Source organism: Sinohyriopsis cumingii, unplaced genomic scaffold (assembly GCF_028554795.1).
Source record: "Sinohyriopsis cumingii isolate HCF-2022 unplaced genomic scaffold, ASM2855479v2 utg000624l, whole genome shotgun sequence".
Lineage (NCBI taxonomy): Eukaryota > Metazoa > Mollusca > Bivalvia > Unionida > Unionidae > Sinohyriopsis > Sinohyriopsis cumingii.
Genome location: NW_028315919.1, coordinates 1,133,846 through 1,156,779, shown reverse-complemented (window position 1 = coordinate 1,156,779; position 22,934 = coordinate 1,133,846). Strand labels below are relative to the sequence as shown.

At 34.7% G+C, this 22,934-nt stretch overlaps 1 protein-coding gene across 2 annotated transcripts in view; it reads right to left on the bottom strand.

Moving 5' to 3' along the window:
- Positions 1-3,881: 3,881 nt before the first annotated feature.
- LOC149773582 (baculoviral IAP repeat-containing protein 7-like) overlaps positions 3,882-22,934 on the bottom strand; it is a 29,625-nt gene continuing 10,572 nt past the window's right edge. Inside the window, exons 1-5 of one of the 2 annotated variants that reach the window (XM_089946279.1) lie at positions 21,465-21,615; positions 7,924-8,104; positions 6,922-7,073; positions 4,762-4,837; positions 3,882-4,120 (exon numbers count right to left, since the gene is read on the bottom strand). In XM_089946279.1, coding sequence (XP_089802405.1) covers positions 4,017-4,120; positions 4,762-4,837; positions 6,922-7,073; positions 7,924-8,089 — 498 coding nt within the window. In that variant the 5' untranslated portion in view covers positions 8,090-8,104; positions 21,465-21,615 and the 3' untranslated portion in view covers positions 3,882-4,016. Of the gene's footprint in view, positions 4,121-4,761; positions 4,838-6,921; positions 7,074-7,923; positions 8,105-21,464; positions 21,616-22,934 lie in introns of those variants that run through there. The other variant, XM_089946278.1, reaches the window with a different exon arrangement.

Below are 22,934 nucleotides of genomic sequence, written 5' to 3'. Positions count from 1 at the left end.
ATGTCCTCACAATATTTTTTCAGGAGTGGTATTCAGACTTCCCCAAGCATTATCGTTACAAAAATCACACTTGATATATAGGAACGAGGCAGTCAATTTAGAAAATGACGACTGTCCGAGGCCATTTGGTATTTTCCAACTGCTCCCAAATGGGTTCCGAAGTATCTAGAAACGCCATGGCCACCAAAAGTTGATTTGTGCAACTTTCTTGCAGAAATGTCTGCTCTTGTCAGTACTTCATTTTTCAAGAAATTTTCAGAAAATAAGGGTAAATATAGCAAAGTTTAGGTCATTAAACTTAGCATTGATATTGCTATCTTTATATCTTTTCTACAATGTCCCACTGGACCTGAACTTTTAATATCTCCGTAGATTAGGTGCGACTCACGACTCAGCCCCCCCCCCCGCCGCTCCTGATAACGGCATCTCCAAAATAAAACTCCCTTTTAACAGCTACATAAACATCCACGTCCGATTTGTCCTTGGTTAGGCTGCCTGATGGACACTGCAATACTGCTTTTCTGCAATAATTAACTTGAATATCACAAAAAGTGACAACTCAAAACCATACTGACCTTTCGGTCTCATGGTCTATACAAGCAGTGGCGTTGTTTACAATGCTGTATGGGTTAGTATAAAACCTCTTTGTCACGTTGAGTACGTTATTTATCCAAATTAACCTGACCAAAATTCCCAGGGAATTCTGGTTGTATTTGCTTAATTATATGATGTGAAATCGCACATAACTATACACCTAACACGTAGGAGTTTTTCTCGACATCACGGGAACTGTCGAGCCCTACATACAAAAATAGTAATGTAACCCCTGGTTGTTGTTTTTTTTTTCAACTTTCAACTCGGTCTTTGCATTATATTAGTCCTTTTTATATAAAAAAAAATTGTATTCTATACAAAATAATACACTACATCTATGCAATAGTAAATATTTAGCCCGAAAATTAGCGCAAGAAAGCAGAAAAATTAATTATAAAACGTAGATCCAAATATCAAGGAATCCGGCTAGTGCAGTCAAAGTCTTCAGTGACAATTTTCCCTGCAAGGAAACAAAGAAATACACAGCGTTATATTTAGATCAATTTAGATATAATTATTTAACAAAGACATTAATCCAAATGATTGTCAAAATGAATGAAAGAAAGAAAAAATCAATGTTCTTTTCCTTGTTACACAATCCAATCATAAATGATAGTTATTAATCATTTTTTATGCAATTAAAAGTTAATATTTTTATGACGTATTATAATAATATTCATTTTATTCAGTTTCGAGCTGGGAATGTTTTAGCTTTTACTTGAAAGGACAGATGTGAGTAAAGTGATGAATGTAATCGAAGCTGAAGAAAAGTTATTGATACAACCCCAGTATAAAGAAAATTACGGGTTGATATCATAAATAAATCAGTTGTTTAAAGTAGTGAAATGTAATACTCAAAGTTATTCGAAGAACCATCTCTTTCTAAGTGTTACAAATTCCCACAATTTCATGAAATGTGCATTCAGTTAAAGCTCATTTATTCATCGAATGAAAAACCTTCAAGCTCAGAGTTTTTGCTTAACTTACCAGCTGAGTACAATAACCTCTGCTCCCTAATTCTGGCGTACCTGGCGCTCTGTTTCTAAAATCGTCTCCAGTATATCACTACCATTAAAGATTTGCTTTCCTGCAAAATAGCAAGTACTTCCCACTTCATTTAGTGTTGTGGTTCTACTTTTACATTTTCTTTCAATTACAACCAGGCCCCTTCAGAAGGTGGGAGAGACCTAGGCCACTTCAAGTGTTTGAGGCCCCTAGGCCTTGTTTATATTGAAATAGGGATGCCAAAACATGCCCATATAATATGCCATGTACAAATTTAAAAGACAACTAAGTACACAACGAAGTATATTTATTAATCTCAGAACTGTTCATTTTCGAGACCCGTTTAGGGTTAAGACCCGGGCCGAATGTCACCTCCACCCCCTTGGGCCTGCTTACAACTGTTTTCAGGATTAAACGTCTCAGTTTTCACATCCGTAGATGCATGCTATCAAATCTAAAAACTGGATGAAAGGACAAAATTCAAATCAAAATAGAGAGATTGATACTAGCAAATTTTCCATTGTAATTTACAGATTTTGACAAATAAATTTTTTTTTTAGTTTCCAAGCATTGTATTGGTAACATGTGTAAATAGAAGAAATTTATAACTTTTTTTTTTTTGCAATACAAGTGCATTTTTGTGAAACTGTAGAGACTTTTACCATTTCGGCGGAGATCGATTATGGCACTTTTTACTTGATCTTCCGTACCATAACCTGTCTGCAGTACACTTTGCGCAGCAACACTGTTTAGCACATCGTCCATGTCAACATCTAGGAGGAGAAAATTATATTCATAAAGACATCCATAAAACTATTTGTCAAAATTACATAAAAGTTTCATGTTTTTAATTCAATGATGTCACAAAAGGGAACAAGAATGTTGTGTGTGTGTGTGTGAGAGAGAGATTGTGTGAGTAGAGAGAGAAAGAGAAAGAACAAAAATTTCTGAGTAATAAAAATTAAGGAATGTTACACAACTGGTGCTGCGCAATATCATAAACGTGAACAATTACCTCCGTTTGCTGCAAGAATTTCGGCATTCAACTCTCCCCTGATTGTAACGTTTTCTACAGGAAGTTGTACGTCACGATATACCTGTGGGTGGAGGATATTCTAATATCAACAAGTGACGGTCAAAGCTACTTGCTTCAGTACTCTGTGTCTTACGTTCGTTCCAAAACTTTACATTTGTGTCTGCTTTATGTATACTTTATAACGAGAGGTGGGTGGAATGGAGAAAAAAATTATTTTGATTTCAACAGTTTTTTCGACTTTTTTAAAAAATACTGTAAAGTTACGTAAAATATCTTACACGATCCATTTTTATGTATTACATATATAAAATTACTGATATGGTGCAGTGCATCTATTATTGTCTCTCCCACCACCCCCACAACACAGTTACCTTCTTTATCCATGATGTATACTGAAGAGAGAGAAAAACCTTTCATGGCGAGAACATGAACCAAACTCATAAAGCTTGCATTTTGTATGAAGAGTGATTTGCGTGCAGCTTTATGTGTGTGAAGAAAGGAAATAATGCGGAATCATTTTAGACGACCATTCGGTTTTGTTACAGATCTGATATTCTCAGACCATATGCATCTTCGTATTTGGACAGTAAATATATAGTACGTGATTTATGGTCAAAATGTCAGCACCTAATGTTGTCTTAAGTCCGTATATTTAGACGTATTCTTCGTCAAGAGAGAGAGAGATACAATTTCTATCGAAGGTCTAATTGATATTAACTTTACTCTCAGATTTGAAACTGATTTTAAAATCTCTTTGTAAATACATGCATGTATAGTGTTACAGTCAGCATTAGGAAACACTCTCGCATTCGAGTGGTACTACAGAATGATAAATTAAATTTTCACTTTCAAGAAAATTAAACAAACCAGATATTCTAAACATATATTCATGTCTTGATTTGTCTTCATTTATAATTATACTTTTAGCTACTAACAAATAAAATGTATCACTCCGTTTATTTCTCTTGATTTAAAATTTCAATGTGTAAAACTTATTGTTTGAAGTTAATATCATGAATCTGCGTGTATGTTGTAATGAAATACTAAAATAAACATATTCCGCTCTGAGAAATTATACATCGAATTCATGACGGACCTTATGAGACCTTACAGACTGTTGGTTGATCGCAAGTGTGATATAGAAAGAATATGCCTCTAACATAATGTACATTAAGTAATTTCATTTAGATTAAAATAAAGGAGATTAACACTTTTTGATCGTGCTGATATAGTCCTTACATCTGCTCCCCCTTCTTGAATATCCATTCTTCCTATGACCTCGTGACCTTCTGAGACATCTGATTGCATAGTTTCTGTGTTTGACTCTCCATGGCCAGGATGATGCTCATTTTGTCCAGCAGATGGGTGATGAGGCTGATGCTCATTTTGTCCAAGCAGATGGGTGATGAGGTTGATGCTCATTTTGTCCAGCAGATGGGTGATGAGGTTGGCCATGGAAAGAATCATGCTCTTCAACTATTTCACCTACAGAGAACAAACGTGTAATAAATGACATTTTTAACGTGCATGTTGCCTTCATCACCAAGAATTACTTTAAAAAAATGTACATAACACCATCTAGAAAACTGATCTTGGCAATAAGTTAGTGTACGCATGCCCTATAATTTCATCTCGAATTAATTCGCAAGAAACCATTTAACCTATTAATAAATCAAGGAAGAATTTACAAAATAGTCAAGTGAACCAACTTTTAGCCAACTTTTAATAATATTTGAGCGCCTCTGACATTATGCTTTCACTTTACATATCAATGTGTCATCTGTGAAGTCAGGAGGTGTAATTATACACTTGATAAATATTATACGTATTTATCGTCCTAAAACCACAGTAGTAGTGCCATAAAAATAAATGATCAAAATCTGCCTCAAGTAAAAGGAATTGTGTTTTTGTTTTTTTAAAAATTAGTTCAGGTTTGTAATTATCTCTGACTAGAAGAGAACATAACGTTTGATTGGTTGGTTAGATGCCCTGTTATCGACAAGCATTTGATTGGTTTGTTAGATGCCCTGTCTTTTTTATGTACTTAATCGATTGATTTGAGACTGTTTCCTTAAGAAAAACGATTTTTGTCGAGTTCGAATATTAAATCTACAGCTGCATTTTACCTGTGAAATTATTGCATGGCCATTTGATATCACCTTCGAATGGAACTCTCATTTTCTTGTTATCAAAAATCTGATCCTTAAAAAAAAAAAGAAAACAAATACTCAAATACATGTTTATGGCAGAATGAATAAAATCCAACAACATTGCGCTGCGCCCATGATTAAACTGATTATGAAAAATTTTGTCCAGTAAATGTAATCACTTGTCTGTTGACCTTTCATCAGCATATTTATTACTGCCTAGTCCACTTGAGAATAGGTATAATGGTGGCTGCATGCATTCTGCATGATTGATGTAAACAAGATAATACCTTCGTGTCACGTATCCAAGACGCATGCTTAAAACCAATACCTATTTTCGAGTGAACCAGGCCATTTAATATTTCGCTAAAACAATTAAATGGGCAGGACATTCTTGTATTTTTTAATGAAACACCCTTATCAGTATCAACAGTTGAAGTACAAATAGAAAGTAGACAATAGTTCTGCAAGAATTAATGGCTACGTTTTCGTCAAGAAATTTCGGACTGACAACTAATATGAAATACAAAAAACAAGAGACTCATGTGGGTCGGATGATGCTCACCTTTCTTACATTTAACCTAACAGTTTACTATTTTACTAAGCAAATTCGCGTAGTATTGCAAGAACACAACCTAAGTAAACTATCTCTCCACATTTATACCATATCGAGTTTACTTATTTTACCATATCCTGAAAAACATTCTTTCAAATGATAAAGACGTAATTAATAAGCATTGACTTTCTCATAATTGAAGTCGTTCACGGTTTTGATGATATAAACCCGTGATACCAAATTTTACAGAAATTGGATGCGAACTATGCTCTCTAGCTCATTCATTGGAGGTAACAAGGCCATGCAGTAATATGCATGGTATCTTGTTAATATGTTCATATGTCATTTATCATAGAACCTTTCAACAACAATGATTATATAAGTTTATTTAGCAAGATGGAGAAATATCCTTTTGAAATTCGGCCGAAGGGTGGTAACAAGACTACTTAATTAATATGCGTAGTCTTGCTCATAATCAGATTCATCCAGATTGATAGGTAAAATAGGCCTAGTTAACAAGTTTGATCGAAATATGTTGCTAGATTGTTAAGAAACTCAGCCAAACTGATGCAAGATTGTGTAATTAATATGCATGAATTTCATTCTTTATTATACTCGATCATGATCGTGATGATATGGTTTATTTCAGAGATTGGCCTAAATCCTATCAAAAATACGGTCTCGAGGGTAATAAAAAGTTCTGGTCGATTGGATTAAAGATCGCCTCATATATATGTATAGATCCACTCATCCTAAAAATAACCTAACATCTTGACGATATTAGCCTATTTATTAAGTCTGATTAAAATCAAATGAAAAATGCAATTTATCAAGTGGTAAGAAGCTAATCCAATCGCATGCAAGATCATCTCACTAATATACATAGATCTTGCTTTAAATACAACATACTGTATATTTTGCCTAGCCTGTTGACCAAGTTTGGAAAAAATAGGTACAAAATTGCCTCATTAAAATGCATGGATCTTGAATTTAACTGTACTTGTCCAATATTTTGATGATTTAAGCCAATTTACAAAGTTTGGCAAAAAAATGTAATAGAAATTCAATATTTAGAAGGGTAAGAAGGTCAACAATCACACGCAATACCACATCATTAATATGCACAGATCCCGTGCATTGCCGAACCCGTGCGCGATCTTATAAACCTATATTCGAAATTTGATCAAAATCAGATCAAGAATATTGCTTCCAAAGTGTAACTTGCTCAGTCAATCAGATCACCTCATTTGCATACATGTATCTTGCTTATTGTCGAAATAATCCACCATTTTAAAGATATAAGCCATATTCTAAGTTTGATGAAAATCAGATAATAATTATAGCTTCCAGAGTGGTAACAAGACCAGCCAATAACATGCAAGAAAAACTCATTAATAAAAAAGTAAGCTATCTAGAGTGATAATACTAAATCGTTGACGGACAGACGATGGACCCCGAACGATGGACGAATCATGACGGTTGCAGGACCATACCATAATCTCACTTGGCCGTACGCACACCTGACCTAAAACTAATGTTATAACTTTTAAAACGAGGACACTGAGCTTTGTAATATTTCTCACCTTTATTTCAGCAAAAAGATCAACTGGGATCAAACGAAGCAGATGTCTACAGTTGGGTGCACGTGCAATGTGGACCAGAAGAGGATCCATGTCCTTAGTCCAATTATGGATTACCACATTACAAGAAAAGCATCTTACCGCATCTGCCTCTCCTGATTAAAAAGAAAACATTCTCAGCATTTGATGAATTTATCTCGATACACATTGTCGAACAATTTGTAATTTCAAGCAATATTTGAGTACTAAAAAGAAAAGCATTGCCTAACAGATCAAGAAACTGAAGTATTATATTGACAACTTAAACCCGGATATATCGCCGCATACTATTTTATTTTGTATGCCCAGTGAAATTGTCTCCCTCTCGTTACGATTTCTGTAGAATTGAGCTTTAATAGTATAAAAAGTGCAAACAAATTTTTATTATAAAGGAATAAAATCGAAGAAGATTATCAACATAAAAAATAAAATCATTCCTAACAACAACAAAAAATATTTTGCCCATGGAAAGCGGGTTTCTTTTAAGCAATGGGCTAGCTGGGACGGACAGGCAAACGTACACATTAAACAGATCGGCTTAAATCAAGATACCACTGCTGCATTCTCACTTTCGGCATAAAAATGGAAGTGGCAGAGAAACATTGACTTCGAAAGGTAAATTCGTACTATTATGCCATCGAGAAGCTTAAGAGACGATAAGAAATGCTTTATACTAAACCATTTGATCATTTAAAAATAATTCTGCAGGAAAATAAAACGACAAAATGCAACGTACCATTAATACTGGATATCTACCATTTATAAAAGGTACTACACGAAGGTAGGTGTAAAATGGGGCATAAACTTAACCTAGAGTTAAGATTCAAACGCAAGATGATACTCAACGAAGTCGACCTTGTTGAATCTTATATCATCGGAGTGAAATTTATACAAGTCTCTGCCTTAAAAAGTCTTCTTCACGCCTTTTATCATCATACTTTTGCATCAAGTTAATAACTGATATACCTGTGTATGAAAATCCAGCATCAACTAGCCATTTCGGGTCAAGCTGTCCTGTCCAGCATCGGAAGCTCTCTAGACGTTCATTGTCGCTACCGGAACGCAGATCTCCGGTTCCTTCCAACCTGCGTCTTTTGTCTGCGTTTCGTCTGGTCTCTTTGATTCTTGGCATGGCTCACACTCCTTTCTAGAATGATTAAAATGATATTTATTTCATACGATTAATATAAAATCCAAAATGGAATGTTAACATTAAAGATACAAACCTCTTGAAGCGTTACTGGAGTCGCTAATACAAAAGAGATAAGGCTAAAACTTAGTACTTTTTGCAACTGTGGAACTTGCAGATATGAAGAATATACAAGGTGAAAGACTCACATAATATAACAACACAATATCTAATAATAACAATTGTCATGTTATCAGCAATAGCATTAATAAAGGCAACTACCAGTTCAATACTAATAGACATGTGCATGCTAATATAAATAATCCTGTTACAGGCATCTATCTTCTCCCGACAGCATGATATACTTACCTATAATGGTACAAAAGTCATCTGTCCCTTGAAAATGCGTGAAATTCATCTAGTGTTTAGAGTAATAATGGCTCAAAGCGTATTACTTTATACGCAGAATATAGCAGCGTTTAAAAGGCATAATACTCTGTGAACTGTTTGACTAAACATATAGCATGAATATACTCATGAATAAAATATAAAATATTACTCTAAAAATGCATAAAAATATTCCATTTTATGTGTTTTCACACAAACATTCGAGCAAAAGATGAAATGCTACCTAATAAGACAAATTTCGGATAATCTACATTTAACAAAAATACTCGTACATACAAGAAACAAACCATGTTGGTGTGCAAAGACAAGCCATTTATTTCCTTAGCGTGAAAACCACGTTGTTAGTAAATTCAAACAGGCAATAATATGACACGTCTGATTAGTTATATATGGAATTTAGCAAAAACCATTATTATCGCGTGATTATTCCAAAAATTATAGTCACCACTACAGACAAAAATAGTACGTGTTTAATCAGTACGGCTCGTCGCGCTTGTACATGGCCACTTGTGTTTCTTCATTATGAAATCTGTCATAAGCATATTCTCCACAAGGTTATTCAGTGTAGCATTTCGAGGAACTGAGTCGTGGTCGAATGAGGTTTAAACATTACTTCATCAATAGTCTCTTGTTGTTTTTGACACTATTTAATTAAATCAATCTGCTTGAATACAACTATATTGACTACTGAATAGTCAAAGCCTGCAATATAAGTGGTTTTTGGTAGTGCATTAACATTTTACTTGGAAGTTGTATGCTACACCGTACCACTGAAAGTTATTAATCGTGTTTTTTCTCAACATTTTATAGTTTTCGTATCAATTAATCTGTAAAGAGTAAGCCAAATAATAAATTTCGACAAAAAATATACAATACAATACATTATTGTCAATAAAACTGTAACACAAAAAATTACAATACAATACATTATTGTCAATACAACTATAACACAAAAAATTACAATACAATACATTATTGTCAATACAACTGTAACACAAAAAATTACAATACAATACATTATTGTCAATACAACAGTAACACAAAAGGCACAGACAATGTATGTTAGGTAAAATATAATTTTAATAATGAATGTGAACAAATGAAGCAAGCAACTGCTTATATCTGGAAATATTACACGGATATATTAAACATAGCCTTACGAGGGTCTGCTCTCACGTTTAAATGTTTTGTACGTTCGTTCTTTTTCTAAATGAGATAAGTTTCTGCACTTAGCAAATCATTTGAACAGAATTCCATTTAAACGAACTGTCTTTTAATCCATGAATGTTTCAAAACCTGATTAGACTGTGGCATATCTGTTGACTATAACCAAATAAGTACAATACTGGGACTAATTAATCTCAGTCTATGTCATTCATTCATCCATCCATCAGGTAATTATTTAATTACAACTGACCTCTCTATTAAAACGTATTCATGGCCTAAGATCTTTACCTTCTCTAGTCATATTACTTATCCAACAAATTCCCTATTCCATAAAAATGTAAATGCCACATATATTCATTTCTAGAATATGAAACAAATGAACAACTGTTCTAGAGATAAATCAAAACACAAAAGATAGCTGTTTATAATAAATTAAGTATTGCCCGTTTAGTTAAAGTGTTTCATCTGTCAAATACACAACTGTATGTCTCGTGTCATATATGTATTTATGTGCCAAAATACGTATGTTTCAAATAAGGAACTGCATACTTCAGAAAGACAACTGTATGAATCGTCTTTATTTGATACCAGTGCACCTCTTTTAGTGACTGTTCATGGACTGAGGCATGTTATATGAAATAATATCCACATTTAAGTCATACACATCGTTTGTCAGTTAGAAATAATATTATTTGCATCAGAATTCAAAATAAAGCCTCCATATAAACTTTGATTTCTAACATGTAAGAATATTATCAACCGACGTTTCCGTCCTTAATCAATAATCTTTTCGACCCAGTGTATTTTTAAGTAAATCTTTTTTTATGATGCTGTCATTTATTTGTTGTATCTCGTGTCTTACGAATTTTCGAAAAGGAATGATAGAATTCAAAACAGTTGATTAGACTGACTCCTTATGAGTGAAAACAAGAGAAGGACCAATAACCAAGTGAAAATATTAAACCTGATTTAAAAGGGAATGGATATTAACAGCATCGCCAGCCCCCCCCCCCATGAAATAAATATATATTATAGCATTTGTGCAGCCTTATGTTTCTTGATAAGATAAATGGCAGTATAAAAAGTAAGGCCCGTATTGATTTTAACGTTGGTCTAAAGCACATTGGTACACCAGTTTCTGTAGGTATATCAAATTATGATCCGCCCACTGTACCTTAATACACATATAGTAGACTATCACTTATATACTCTATATATCAATAATGAATTTCCACTGATTAATCATTAACGACATAAAGAACGAGTAAATATTAGTAGTCCATTCTTTCTACCTGAATTAGACAGATTACGTAATTTAATTGAAAACTTACTTCTCTCTCTCTCTCTCTCTCTCTCTCTCTCATGCATAACGGACAAAATGCGTGGAAATATGCGGAATGAGAGAAGAAAAAGGAACCCTTGAAACTGAACCTGTACCAAGTGACCTACAAGAACCGTATGTGTACACTTTCCATGGAATCTGTCTATCTAGAGTTCACATGATACAAAATAGCCATAGCCTATCAAGACTACGGTAAATTTCTTGTCTACGAGGCACACGCATACTATAATCTATTGTAATGCTTTGTTTGGAGGTTCCTTTTCTTTTTGATTTTTGTGGGTTTTTTTGTGGTTTGTATTTGTTTGTTTTTTGGGGGTTTTTTATTAATTTTTTTATTTTCTTTGGGGGGGGGAGAGTGTTGTTTCTTTAAATCCTATAATAAGGTTTTAAAACAGAATATTATTAAATATTAATGTGTCCGAAGGTCACTCCCCCATCCCAATCTCTTTCTCTTTCACTGTGTTGTTGGTCAGGCAGCAGACTAATCGACAAACAGAGAAACATAAGGATGGCCAATATATAAAAAAGTGCTCTTGTGGTAAGTCTACCCAAACCGAGAGAGAGAGAGAGAGAGAGAGAGAGAGAGAAATTATACAAAGTGGTTAGGGGTTTACACTATTTGCGAAATGCATGAACTGATACCTGTAAACATGAAATGAATGCACAGGTTTAGCTAGTAAGACGTCTAATGGTACATAAAAAGAAAACGTTCTCGTCATGTCTGATTGACCCTCTTTGAAGAATAAAACAAGCGGTGACCTAATGTTTTGAATCTAAGAATAACCGCCCACAGATCCCACTAACCTGCATACGATTTACTGAACAGAAATCGGATAATTGTCTGACCTTTACTCCCCCAATAATTTACAACTGTTCTTAAGAAAAATAGTTACCAGCAACTGGAACAACAATAATCGATATTTTATTGGATACGTTATAAAATTATTTTAAAAAAATATTTAATAAAACCGTCGTCAAAGCAAGAAGGCAAGAAAAACAAGATGGAAAGAAACCATTCCTTAAACGGGAACACTCTACTCCCCTGCCTCAAATCGTTGATATTGTCATTTTAGTTATTTATTTACTCCTTCCTTTAGTTTTTATTTCAATTAGATGCATATCTATTTTCTATGTATGCATATATAATCGTTACACAGCGACAACTTATCAAATCGTATTACGCAGGTGTGTGATCGACATCCATATGTAAATGTATGAAAGTCGCCATGTATTAAAGGCAATCCTACTAACCTCTTAGCTTTATTTATTCCGCACACTATTAACAAACAAGAACAACAACAACTCTCGGGGATTATGATCGACTTAATTTGTCTGTCTGTCTGTCAGGCACGCTAACCCATTTAACTTTATATACGAAAGTAAAAATTATGCATGCAGTTTAGCAAAATCTGTGTATTTAGCATTTGAAATCCGAAAGCGAATTATGTGATCAGATCCCATCCTAACCCAGAAGTCTTCATACTGTTGTGTATGAACTTAAGTATCATTATTGAGAATATTATTTATATATTTCTTTCATATTCACGATAAATTTTGTGTAGTGTTCAATAATCATGTAATGCATACCGATGAATAACGAATCTGAATCTGATATTTGCTAAATATAAAATGCAATTTTTACTTTTCTTTTCATGTCAAATGCATTTATTCAATAACGGGAATCTAGTAACAAGCTAAGTTAATCAACAAGCAACGCAGACTCTATTAATAGCAAACTTGCTGAGAGGGTCTACGGTGGCAGGGTCCAGTTTCGTAACTTAAGGCTTTGGTGCGACTTTTTCAGCTATTATTGTTTACTATTTAAAGATATGGATATATTTTTGAACTAGGTGTTTCGGGCTTGTGTTGTTCTTGAAATTGATGTCAGGCATGTGCACCTTTCATAGTTACTATGCCGTATGTTGATAGTGAAATACCAATAGTCGGTTAGGAAGAAGAGCTAGCCTCCCATAGCAGTAAACACATGGGTTTGGGGCAGGTAGAATATCTCAAAAACGGCTTGGATGAAAACTATTTTTAATTCCATCAGCCTGTTTAGTACACAATGTTTTGCAGAATTGTCATCAAGGAAAAGGGTTTGTGTTTGCACTGTGAGCATCACATGGTCTCAAAAATAACCTTCTGACATGAAGAAGAAAAAAAACAACAAGTATAAATTTGGGGTTGGGTGCATAAACTTCTTCTGCTACGAACTGCCATTGACTTCTCTGGTCAAGTGGATAATATTCCTATGCTTTGTTTTAATATAGATATCCAAAAATATGGACATTTTTTTACCTTACTTGTGTATTTAATTTTTTATGATTTTTTTAAAAACTATGTCGCTGACTGATTGCCGCATTAAATTTGTACATAAAAACTGGCCCCTGCCCCCAAAACGAGATACTAAGAATAGCGATTGAGACCGGAAAACCCCACGTGCTTTCATTTCTATATTTATTCCTTAAAGGTATCAAGTATTGCTCTTCTGGAAATTACGTATCTATCATGTTCTATAAACCCAGTTCAACTACAGAGCCCTAGGTTAGAAAAGTAATGCAGTGAATTCACGGAAAAACAGGAATATCAATATCGAAAGTCAATAACAAGGAATTTTTCAAAACGATTAATTTCTTGATAATTAAATAACGCGAGAAAAGTTGCATGCATATGGCAATTCGAAAATTTCACATAAATAACAGCAAATGTATGACGCTTGCTTTGACTATCTCCCACCTTTCTTTCTGCCAACCACGCTGCATAATGACAGCCGTCATATTTAGAGCATATGCCAATCATCTATTTCATTATTATGCTTATAGTAGTTGTAGTAGTAGTAATATTAGTAGTATCTTTTTCTCTAGTTTAGGTAGAATGTTCTTATTCAAAAGATAAATTACATCAAATATTAACATTGATTTCAGTTTTGGTTGGAACTTTCAAAATACTTGCAATGAAAGCGAATAGGCTTATATTACATCCGGTTGCGTGAATAATTTTTATAGGTCCTTTTTAAGTGTTAACTTTTAAGCCACATAAGATAAAATAGCAGTATACAATCAAAAATATATGTGTAGTGTGCACAGGCAGCAGTTCTAGTATAATAAAGAATAGACTAAATCACCAATCTTTTGATAACCTTAGTTGAGCTGCATTTTAAAGATGAATCCCTTTCGATTCAACATAATCAAGGATACAAACAGATCCGAACAAAAATGATTGAACAACTTTCTGTTCACAGCGCCAAAATTTAAATAAAAAAATACACATGTAATGGCATATTATGACACCGGGACACATTCGCTAGCGTATCATGCACATATTGTCTCGTAATTACATGAAAAAGGACAAAAGTAAAAGGGCTCTCAATTCGTACTACAACCAATTATAAGAATGCGTGTTATTTGTTTTATTTTTATTTTTATCTTTCCAACAATTAGAGGGCCAAAAGTATGTAAGCAAACAAAACCACTTACTGATCAACCTAGCGGGCCAGGTTTTATAATAGTGGTCCTAGAAGGCAGCCGGCCTGCCTCTTTCTTTTGGTCTGTGCTTCTGTACAGCTATCGAACAGTACTGGGATTAACCTAGAGTGTTTCGAATGCTTGCTGGATGTGTCTGGGTCGTCTGAGATTCTGGGGAGCACCATAGGGTAAAAGAAGTGGGAGAATGTCGGTCTAGCGTATGTAAGACCACATACAGTGTAGACTAACTTGGTTGCCAGTAGCTTCTCGTAGCTCGGTGGTTCTTCCCGGGGTTTTCCAGGGTTCTTCGCCCACCAATTATACTGGCCGCCATATATAGCCTATCTTGTGCTGCAAAATGGCGTTAACCCTACAACATCAAGAACTATCTCGCTTCATTTTAGTATGTTGATATGTTTTCCTAAAGATAATGCAGAGGACCTTGGATCTATTTGGTTTGGGTGGTTTGGTGTTTTACGGCACAGAAACACTGGAAGGTTATTTAGCGCCGATGCAATAGTAGTGAACACAGGGCTCGTATCGTCACTTACAATTTTAACTGTCAGTTTATACATTTACGGCACAGAAGGAAACGTAATCTCTCCACCAGAACTTTGCAAATTTCCTTCGAATATGAAATGGAAAATTGTTATTTGTTTAAAATGTCACAAAATTCGATACCTGGCAAGTAAACCATTTTGAGGTTTTTGTATCGCAGACGGACCTGGACAACTGACATTTTTTAATCAGGCGGCCTTCGTATACAGATTGAAATATTATAAATTACCCACAAATGGTTCAGATATTTAACTTCCTTATACACACGTGGACGTGATGTTTTTGTGAATGAATGGACGGGTTGATGGAATGTTAGTCTATATTGCTATTGGACAAGCTTATTAGGGTTCACAACTAAAATATTCCTCAACGTTTTGGATTGATGCACAATGTTATAGTAATCGGTACGCCTTCTGTAACAAGTTTAATAATACTGGTTCTCACACAACTGATTTCCATCGTAACAGGTTGTGTTCGTAACTCTCTCTCTCTCTCTCTCTCGTAAAATAATCATCAAACTGCATGACCCTTACGATTTTCTTCCAGTGTTTTTAGCACAACAGCGAACAAGTACGAATATATCAATGATTCACACATGCCAGTTTACCGTTCGTGATTACCTACATATTACCAAGCTATATTGTATAATTATATGCATTTCTACTGTGCCTTTCTTCCTGATTCAGACACTACGACGGTGGGTGCAGCGCAAAAGAAACATTTAAGACTATTGATTGACGGGAAGTTTCCAAATGATGTATTCATTTGAGGTCGTATCCAGCCACGGGCATCATACAAATGAACGGTATGAAATAGTCGTATCATAATTAAAGACAGAAAAGAAATTATATAGTGATTTTGATTGGCGTGTATTAATCTGAGGTTGCGTCCAGTCTGTAAGACATGATGCTTTTAGTCAATATAGTTTTAATTTTGTTGAGCATTTTATTTATTAATTTTTAATTAAAAAAAACATTTTGTTCTGTTGTTTTGTTGCTTTTCAGATAAAATAATTTTAAGGTCATGATTAATGTAATACATACTGTAGTATATGAGCTCATGAGGCTGAAAATATTGCATTTTTCATGATATGATGTGACTCATCGAACGAAAGACTCCAGAAACATATTCTTTACTCAATACTTTATTCGCAACTGGATTCTCTCTCTCTCTCTCTCTCTCTCTCTCTCTCTCTCTCTCGTTTGCAAGCGCTCGAGGTTAGCAGCCTTGAGTACCAAGTTGCAATTTTCAGCCACTACAGTAAGTGACATAGGCCATACTTCATATGGTAGGATTCTTTATATTTAGTAAAAGGTTTGTCACGTGTTTTTTTTATAAATAAAGGTATATAAGTTGTTGTTAATTTTAGAATATGTCACTCTAATGAAAAACAAATCAGCATGATATGTACGAAAATAGAAAGCTGTCATTATTGCATTACCTTTCTAGTTGCTAATTAAAATTCTGTTCCGCGGTGTTTGTCGTCGTATGGTGTTGATACTAACAGCAGCTTTTTTTGCAGCAGATTTATATTCTTTACATACATTTTAACGGTTTTATGACAGGATGTTGACTGTCAAATGTGATGATTTGTCTCTAGGTAGAGGCTGAAAAGAAGTCGTTTGGAAATAGAAAGTTTTTTCCTTTCGGTAATGGTAGCTAAATTGGACAGCGAATCGGCATAATTGTCGAGCTCGTTATGCCAAAATACTTGTCGAATTTTATCCAATTCATACGAACAGGTTATGTATAAAAAAAAAAAACGTCCCTCGGAGTTGTTCATTTTTCTATTTAATCTAAGGAAACAGCGCCCAATTTGAAAGCAACACGGTTTTTGTTGCCATTTTCTTACGCAATGGGTAAGGATTTGTGAGGGAGGGTGTTTATTGTATTTAAGTTAGTTTGTCATTGTCATATTATAGTGGTATTGCTCAACTAAATTATTCTTAAAAATAAATTCAGGCATTTTACGTAAAAGACATTCGAAATTTGGCGAAATAGAAAGACAAATTGTCCGATGTATAATTTGTCTTCAAGAAAAGAGTGCTTTTTCATTTTCAATGAGTAAATGTCGGAGCTAAGGTAAAGGGCAGCATGCAGTTTGTGTTGATTTTAAAATATATTTCATGGTGTTTACATAAATTGTTTGTGGTTAACAGTTTGTAGACGGGGTCAATGAAAATGTATGATCTGTTAGTCGTTCTATGTACATTGTTGTACAATCACATGTTCATGGGGGGGACTCAAAATGCCTCTGTGTATGTGTATGAGTAGTTTTGAGGCAATGTGAACTCATTTTTACTATAATTATTTTCGGTATTTACTGGAGACCTTTAAATATCACTAAAAGCTACATGGCATGATTTGCAAAGAGTTCGATGAGCTGTCTCAATTTTTTAACTGTTTGCGCACGAAACGCATTCGCTTTAAAACAAGAAATGAGAAGGAATAAGTAAAACATTGAATTTGTGCGGTACAAGTAAATTCAAATTTCAATGCATTTGTAAGCAAGAAAGTACAGTTTCATCAACTCCTTACACAAAATATACCCAATATTCCCCTGGAATTAAATAATAATATTGGATATATTAAGAATTTACAGTCCTTGTTATTCCCAATAATGAATCGAAGATGAATAATAATTTAAATTTCATAAGGAAATACTCAAAATTTAGAATGATAAATTAAGTGTCGACTCCCGTCGTCATAACGTCTTAAGCTGAATTTGGCGAGAGCATCAACTGAGTGGGTGGAGTCAGTGATAGGACAGTCACATTATTCAGTTTGTTTTATGGGTCAGAAACGTTAACTATTGTGTTCACACATGCGTACTCCTACGGTAAGAGTTGCATTCATTTCTACACGATGAATCGAGGGAGCTAGTGTAACGTTTGTATTACACTCCATTTATTGTGTTACTATTCTCCATTAAAATTGTGTCTTTAAACGCCTATATGTAATTTCGGCTGTTTGCATCCTTGATTCTTTCTTGTAATATCCTATAGATTTTTGAAGTACACGTGTTTATTTCACAACTGAAAACGACGCTCTAAAGAGCAATAACTAGCTCGTTACAACGTAACAACCGTTGATTCTACGGCTGGATATTTCCCACTCATTGTCCCGGTCTGTAAGACATTATACTTTACCTTTTTTGAAACCACTTTTCAACAAACGTGTCAAATTATATCTAAAGAAAATAAGAACAGGGAAAAATATGTTACCATGAACCGGAAATCAACTCTATCGTCAGTTTTTCTTTATGAAAATAATTTCTGTCTATATATAAACCGACTCTGATGTAAATAGGAATAATTCTCCTAAATTTGGTTTCTTGTTTATTATTATTATTATTATTATTATTATTATTATTATTATTATTTAAACAAATTTTATTGCCAAGAAGGTATAGTAATAAGCATAGCAATGTAGAATTGATAACTTAAGCGATAAATGTAACGCTATTTATGCATGTATGCCTATTTTAACGTTTACGTCTGTTTCTTTTATGTACACGCACTTATTACTTCCCTTGTTGTGATTACTGACATCTACAAACTGCTCTGAATACACTAACATCGAATGGTGTGTCCTTAAAACAAGCTATTTGCTTTCTTCCTGTTCGACAATCCCAGTTGCTATTTACAGATACAAGCATTGGAAATTCCCTTGTTTTCTCTGATCTATTTTTACACCAACAATGGTATATATTGCGGCTCTAATGTTTAGACTACTACTTAACATAGTATCGCCATTCATCAAAGGAGAATTTCCAATATCGAAGGTGAAGTTTAACTTTGGGTGGGAGACTAAAGTTAGAAAATGCCTTAGCATTATATACATATAAAGAACATTTGTGAGCCTTGCCTAGTTTACTTGTTAAATGGAGAAAGAAGCAGGAACAGACACAAGAAAACCCTCATATTTTTGTGTCGATATTTAATTACCAATGCAGTGAAATAGAAATTGTCAGAAAACAATGACAGCACAGAGAGTGTATGCTATAATGAATCGAGAGATACATCGGCTGAGAGACAGCAGTTGAAGATTGGGGAACGAGAGAGGTGCCAAAAGATTGACCTGGCAGAAAGTAGCATAAAGGATTTTTGCTAAACGCATCCTATTCGTTATTTGGACCCTTGTATGCGTGATACACAAATGTATTAAACAATTCTGCAATACTAAGCACATTTTCCGGAACACATTGTTCTCAAACAACTTGCTAAAGATAGTGTTTCACTTTATAACTAAGTTCTTCCAGTTTCTTCTTCTTCTTCTTCTCTCTCTCTCTCTCTCTCGTATATGTAAGATTACTTCTTGACCATCTCACGTATCAGATATATATATATATATATATATATATATATATATATATATATATATATATATATATATATATATATATGACTCATCATGACACAGTATGAATACTTGTCATCACATTCGAAAACATACCTCAATTGAAAATTTAGATTTGTGATATGTTCTTGACCGACAGAAAGGTTTTGCTGTGTTAACTTTTTTAAGTAGCCTAATAGCCGGATATAGAAACTATAGAAAAGAGCGTTGCAAATGGGCATCGTACCCAGTACCCAAAATATGGGTGGACGGACGTTTTACTTCAGAATGATTGGCTGACAGTTTTTATTTTGCTATCATGCCAGTAAAATAAGGTGTGAAATGTCTTGGTGGGGTGGCAGGGGGTATTTGCCCACCCCCACCCCCATTTGCATGTGCTGTAAAATGTAAAACTGCTGTTGCCTATATACGAAATTTAACAAGCCCATCAAGTTTTGCCCCTCACCCCCGTAAAAGGATGAAATGACGTCTTTGATCTTACACCGCATGCTAATTGGATTATCAAGTACTCTCAATTAAATGGGCTATAGCTGAAAAATGTTTTAAGCCAACAGCAATCCGAGTGAGAATTAGAATTAATGCTGTTATCTGTTCCAGTGTAGCCTTAACCTTTGAGATCGTCCAGACGTTTCTGTTTGTCGACCTAACACTATTATTACAATTAACCTACTGTTTGGAGGCCCTATGAATTTGTATCTTCAACTTAAGGGACATTCCAGAACTGTAGCCATCAAACGACATTCACGAAGAAGTGGACAAAACGCCCAGAATCAGATAATATGAAAATTTCGACACTGTGCACTTTTAACCTTTTCACTAGTGGACACACTCTTTCCTGCCACCTCAACAATATAATAGGTTATAAGCATGTAATATTTCTTTTGTTTTCTTCCTTTCTTTCATTATTTAATTCTCGATTTTATTTTTATACAGAGATAGTAGCGTTTACGTGATACCAACTAAAACAAACTATGACGTAATTTTTTTCAATTTTAGTAGAGATAAAGTAATGTTAAAGAAATCCCACTGTGTATAACATACGATTCCTCGACTGTTTTGTTATGTTTTTTGTTTTGTTTTGCTGGTTAACCGACATTTTTATCTTCATATTCCGTTTACAACCTATTAAGATTTATATAGAGCGAAGAAATGATCTGAAATAGTTTTAAGTAAAGATTCGGAAACTCCCATGTATTTCAATGTCTATTTTTATTCCAGAACGATTTTCGGTACACGAATAAAAGAAAAGCAACTACCTTACATAACAGTCCAGTACATAATAATAGACGTTTTAATCCTAATATAAACACGCTGTCAAAACATCGCTTTTTGGGTCTTCCTTTTAGGGGTTAAGCAACGAAAAGTAAACGCAAGAAAATAAATTATATATAAGTTCCTTCACCGCATCATCAAAATGCGATGATTATCAAAACGTCTGTTTTATGTATTCAAATATTCTATATTCCATCTTTCAGACTTTTAAACATATTGCATTTCATCATTCACTATAGCTTTATCTTCATCTCTTGTGCATAAATATCCCAATTAAATACGCTATAAATCAGTGATACTTTCCTTCCGCATTATGAAATATCCCAGTTAAATACGCTATAAACCAGTAATACTTTCCTTCAGCATTATGAAATATCCCAATTAAATACGCTATAAATCAGTAATACCTTCCTTCCGCATTATGAAATATCCTAGACTTGAGCACTGTGACTGCATGACAATAAAAACATGCAAACTGTAATCATATACCTACATATAACATGCAACAGATTATATATCTGACGTCATGAATGCAATATATGCCTTGAAATTACATGAAATTAATAAAGTGTCTAAAGCCATAAAAAGTTACAAGCATGATGCTTTATGTACTAAATATTTCATTGTGTAATAAAACCCATTACATGTTACAGCTTTAAACGATTATTCAGTGTGACTCAACAACTAGTCAAGCCGGATTATTCAACATTCCTGATTACAAACAAGAAGTCTAAGTTGGTTAAAAATACAAAATAATACATAATATAAGAGAAAATGATTATATACATTTAAAAAGGAACAAACATACTTGTATAATAATGAAGCAGGTCTTGGTGTTCTACTTTATATCCAAACAACGTCTTTCGTGAACGTGCAAACCACGTTGTTTATACTGGCGGAAACTAGCGGTCAACCATCTAATATTGCTTATGCGATAATATTTCCCTGTCCCAGCTAATGCACTAGTAACCTAAAGTACACGTTTCCTAATATACTGGATGAAAATAGCAAACATATTTCTTCTCTGCAGTATAATTTCTTCTCTGTAAATATGAGTCAAAAATAGAAACAAGTCACTTGAACGTCACTAAGCAGTAAACAACAAATGCCTTGAAATAGCACCATGACAAAACTGTAGTCATGCAAAACATTGTCATTTCGGTTAGACCCTCTGCATGGCAACTATAGTTAAAATCGGATGTCCACATTCTGACATTCACATAGGACAGTGGAGACTGATTTTAAACAGATAGAGCCGGCCAAAACCTTTTAAAGTAGAGGCCATCTATGGCAGCCATGCCTCCCCCCTTCTTTGTGCCCTTAGATATTATACAGCTGTAGACAGCGCTTGCAATTATCTAAATTAGGCATAGGCAACTTCGTCAATGGCGCCGTCGATATAGGTGTTTTTAAATCCACACCCAATAATGTAAACTGTCGGAAAAACCAGGTCGCCAGGTCGGATAAAGCAGGCCAGATCTGGCATACGGGTAGTATTTTAGCCACATCTGAGTAAGGCCACATACAGTGCAGACTAACTAGGATCCTTTCGGTCTAGATTAAGGCCACACACACACTGCAGACTAACTCGCGCCCTATCAGTCTAGAGTAAGGCCACATACAGTGCAGAATAACTCGGGCCCTGTCGGTCTAGAGTAAGGCCACATACAGTACAGACTAACTCGGGCCCTATCGGTCTAGAGTAAGACACATACAGTGCAGACTAACTCAAGCCCTTTCGGTCTAGAGTAAGACCACATACAGTGCAGACTAACTCAAGCCCTTTCGGTCTAGAGTAAGGCCACATACAGTGCAAACTAACTCAAGCCCTGTCGGTCTAGAGAAAGGCCACATACACTGCAGAATAACTCAAGCCCTATCGGTCTAGATTAAGGCCACATACAGTGCAGACTAACTCAGACCCTTTCGGTCTAGAATACGGCCACATTTAGTGCAGACTAACTCGGGCCCTATCGGTCTAGAGTAAGGCCACATACAGCGCAGACTAACTCAAACCCTATCGGTCTAGAATACAGTCACATTTAGTGCAGACTAACTCGGGCCCTATCGGTCTAGAGTAAGGCCACATACAGTGCTGAATCATCATAGTAACCGAAGCGGGATGACACTGGAGAATTAGAAATTACATTTGTTCGGTTGATAGTACAGCATGCTAATCACTGAGCCACCGCGGCTCCTAGCTCCATTAGTCATCTTTTGCGACAAGCAATAGCGTGTACCAGGCTTATTCTACATCCCTAGCCAAATCTCTGATGAG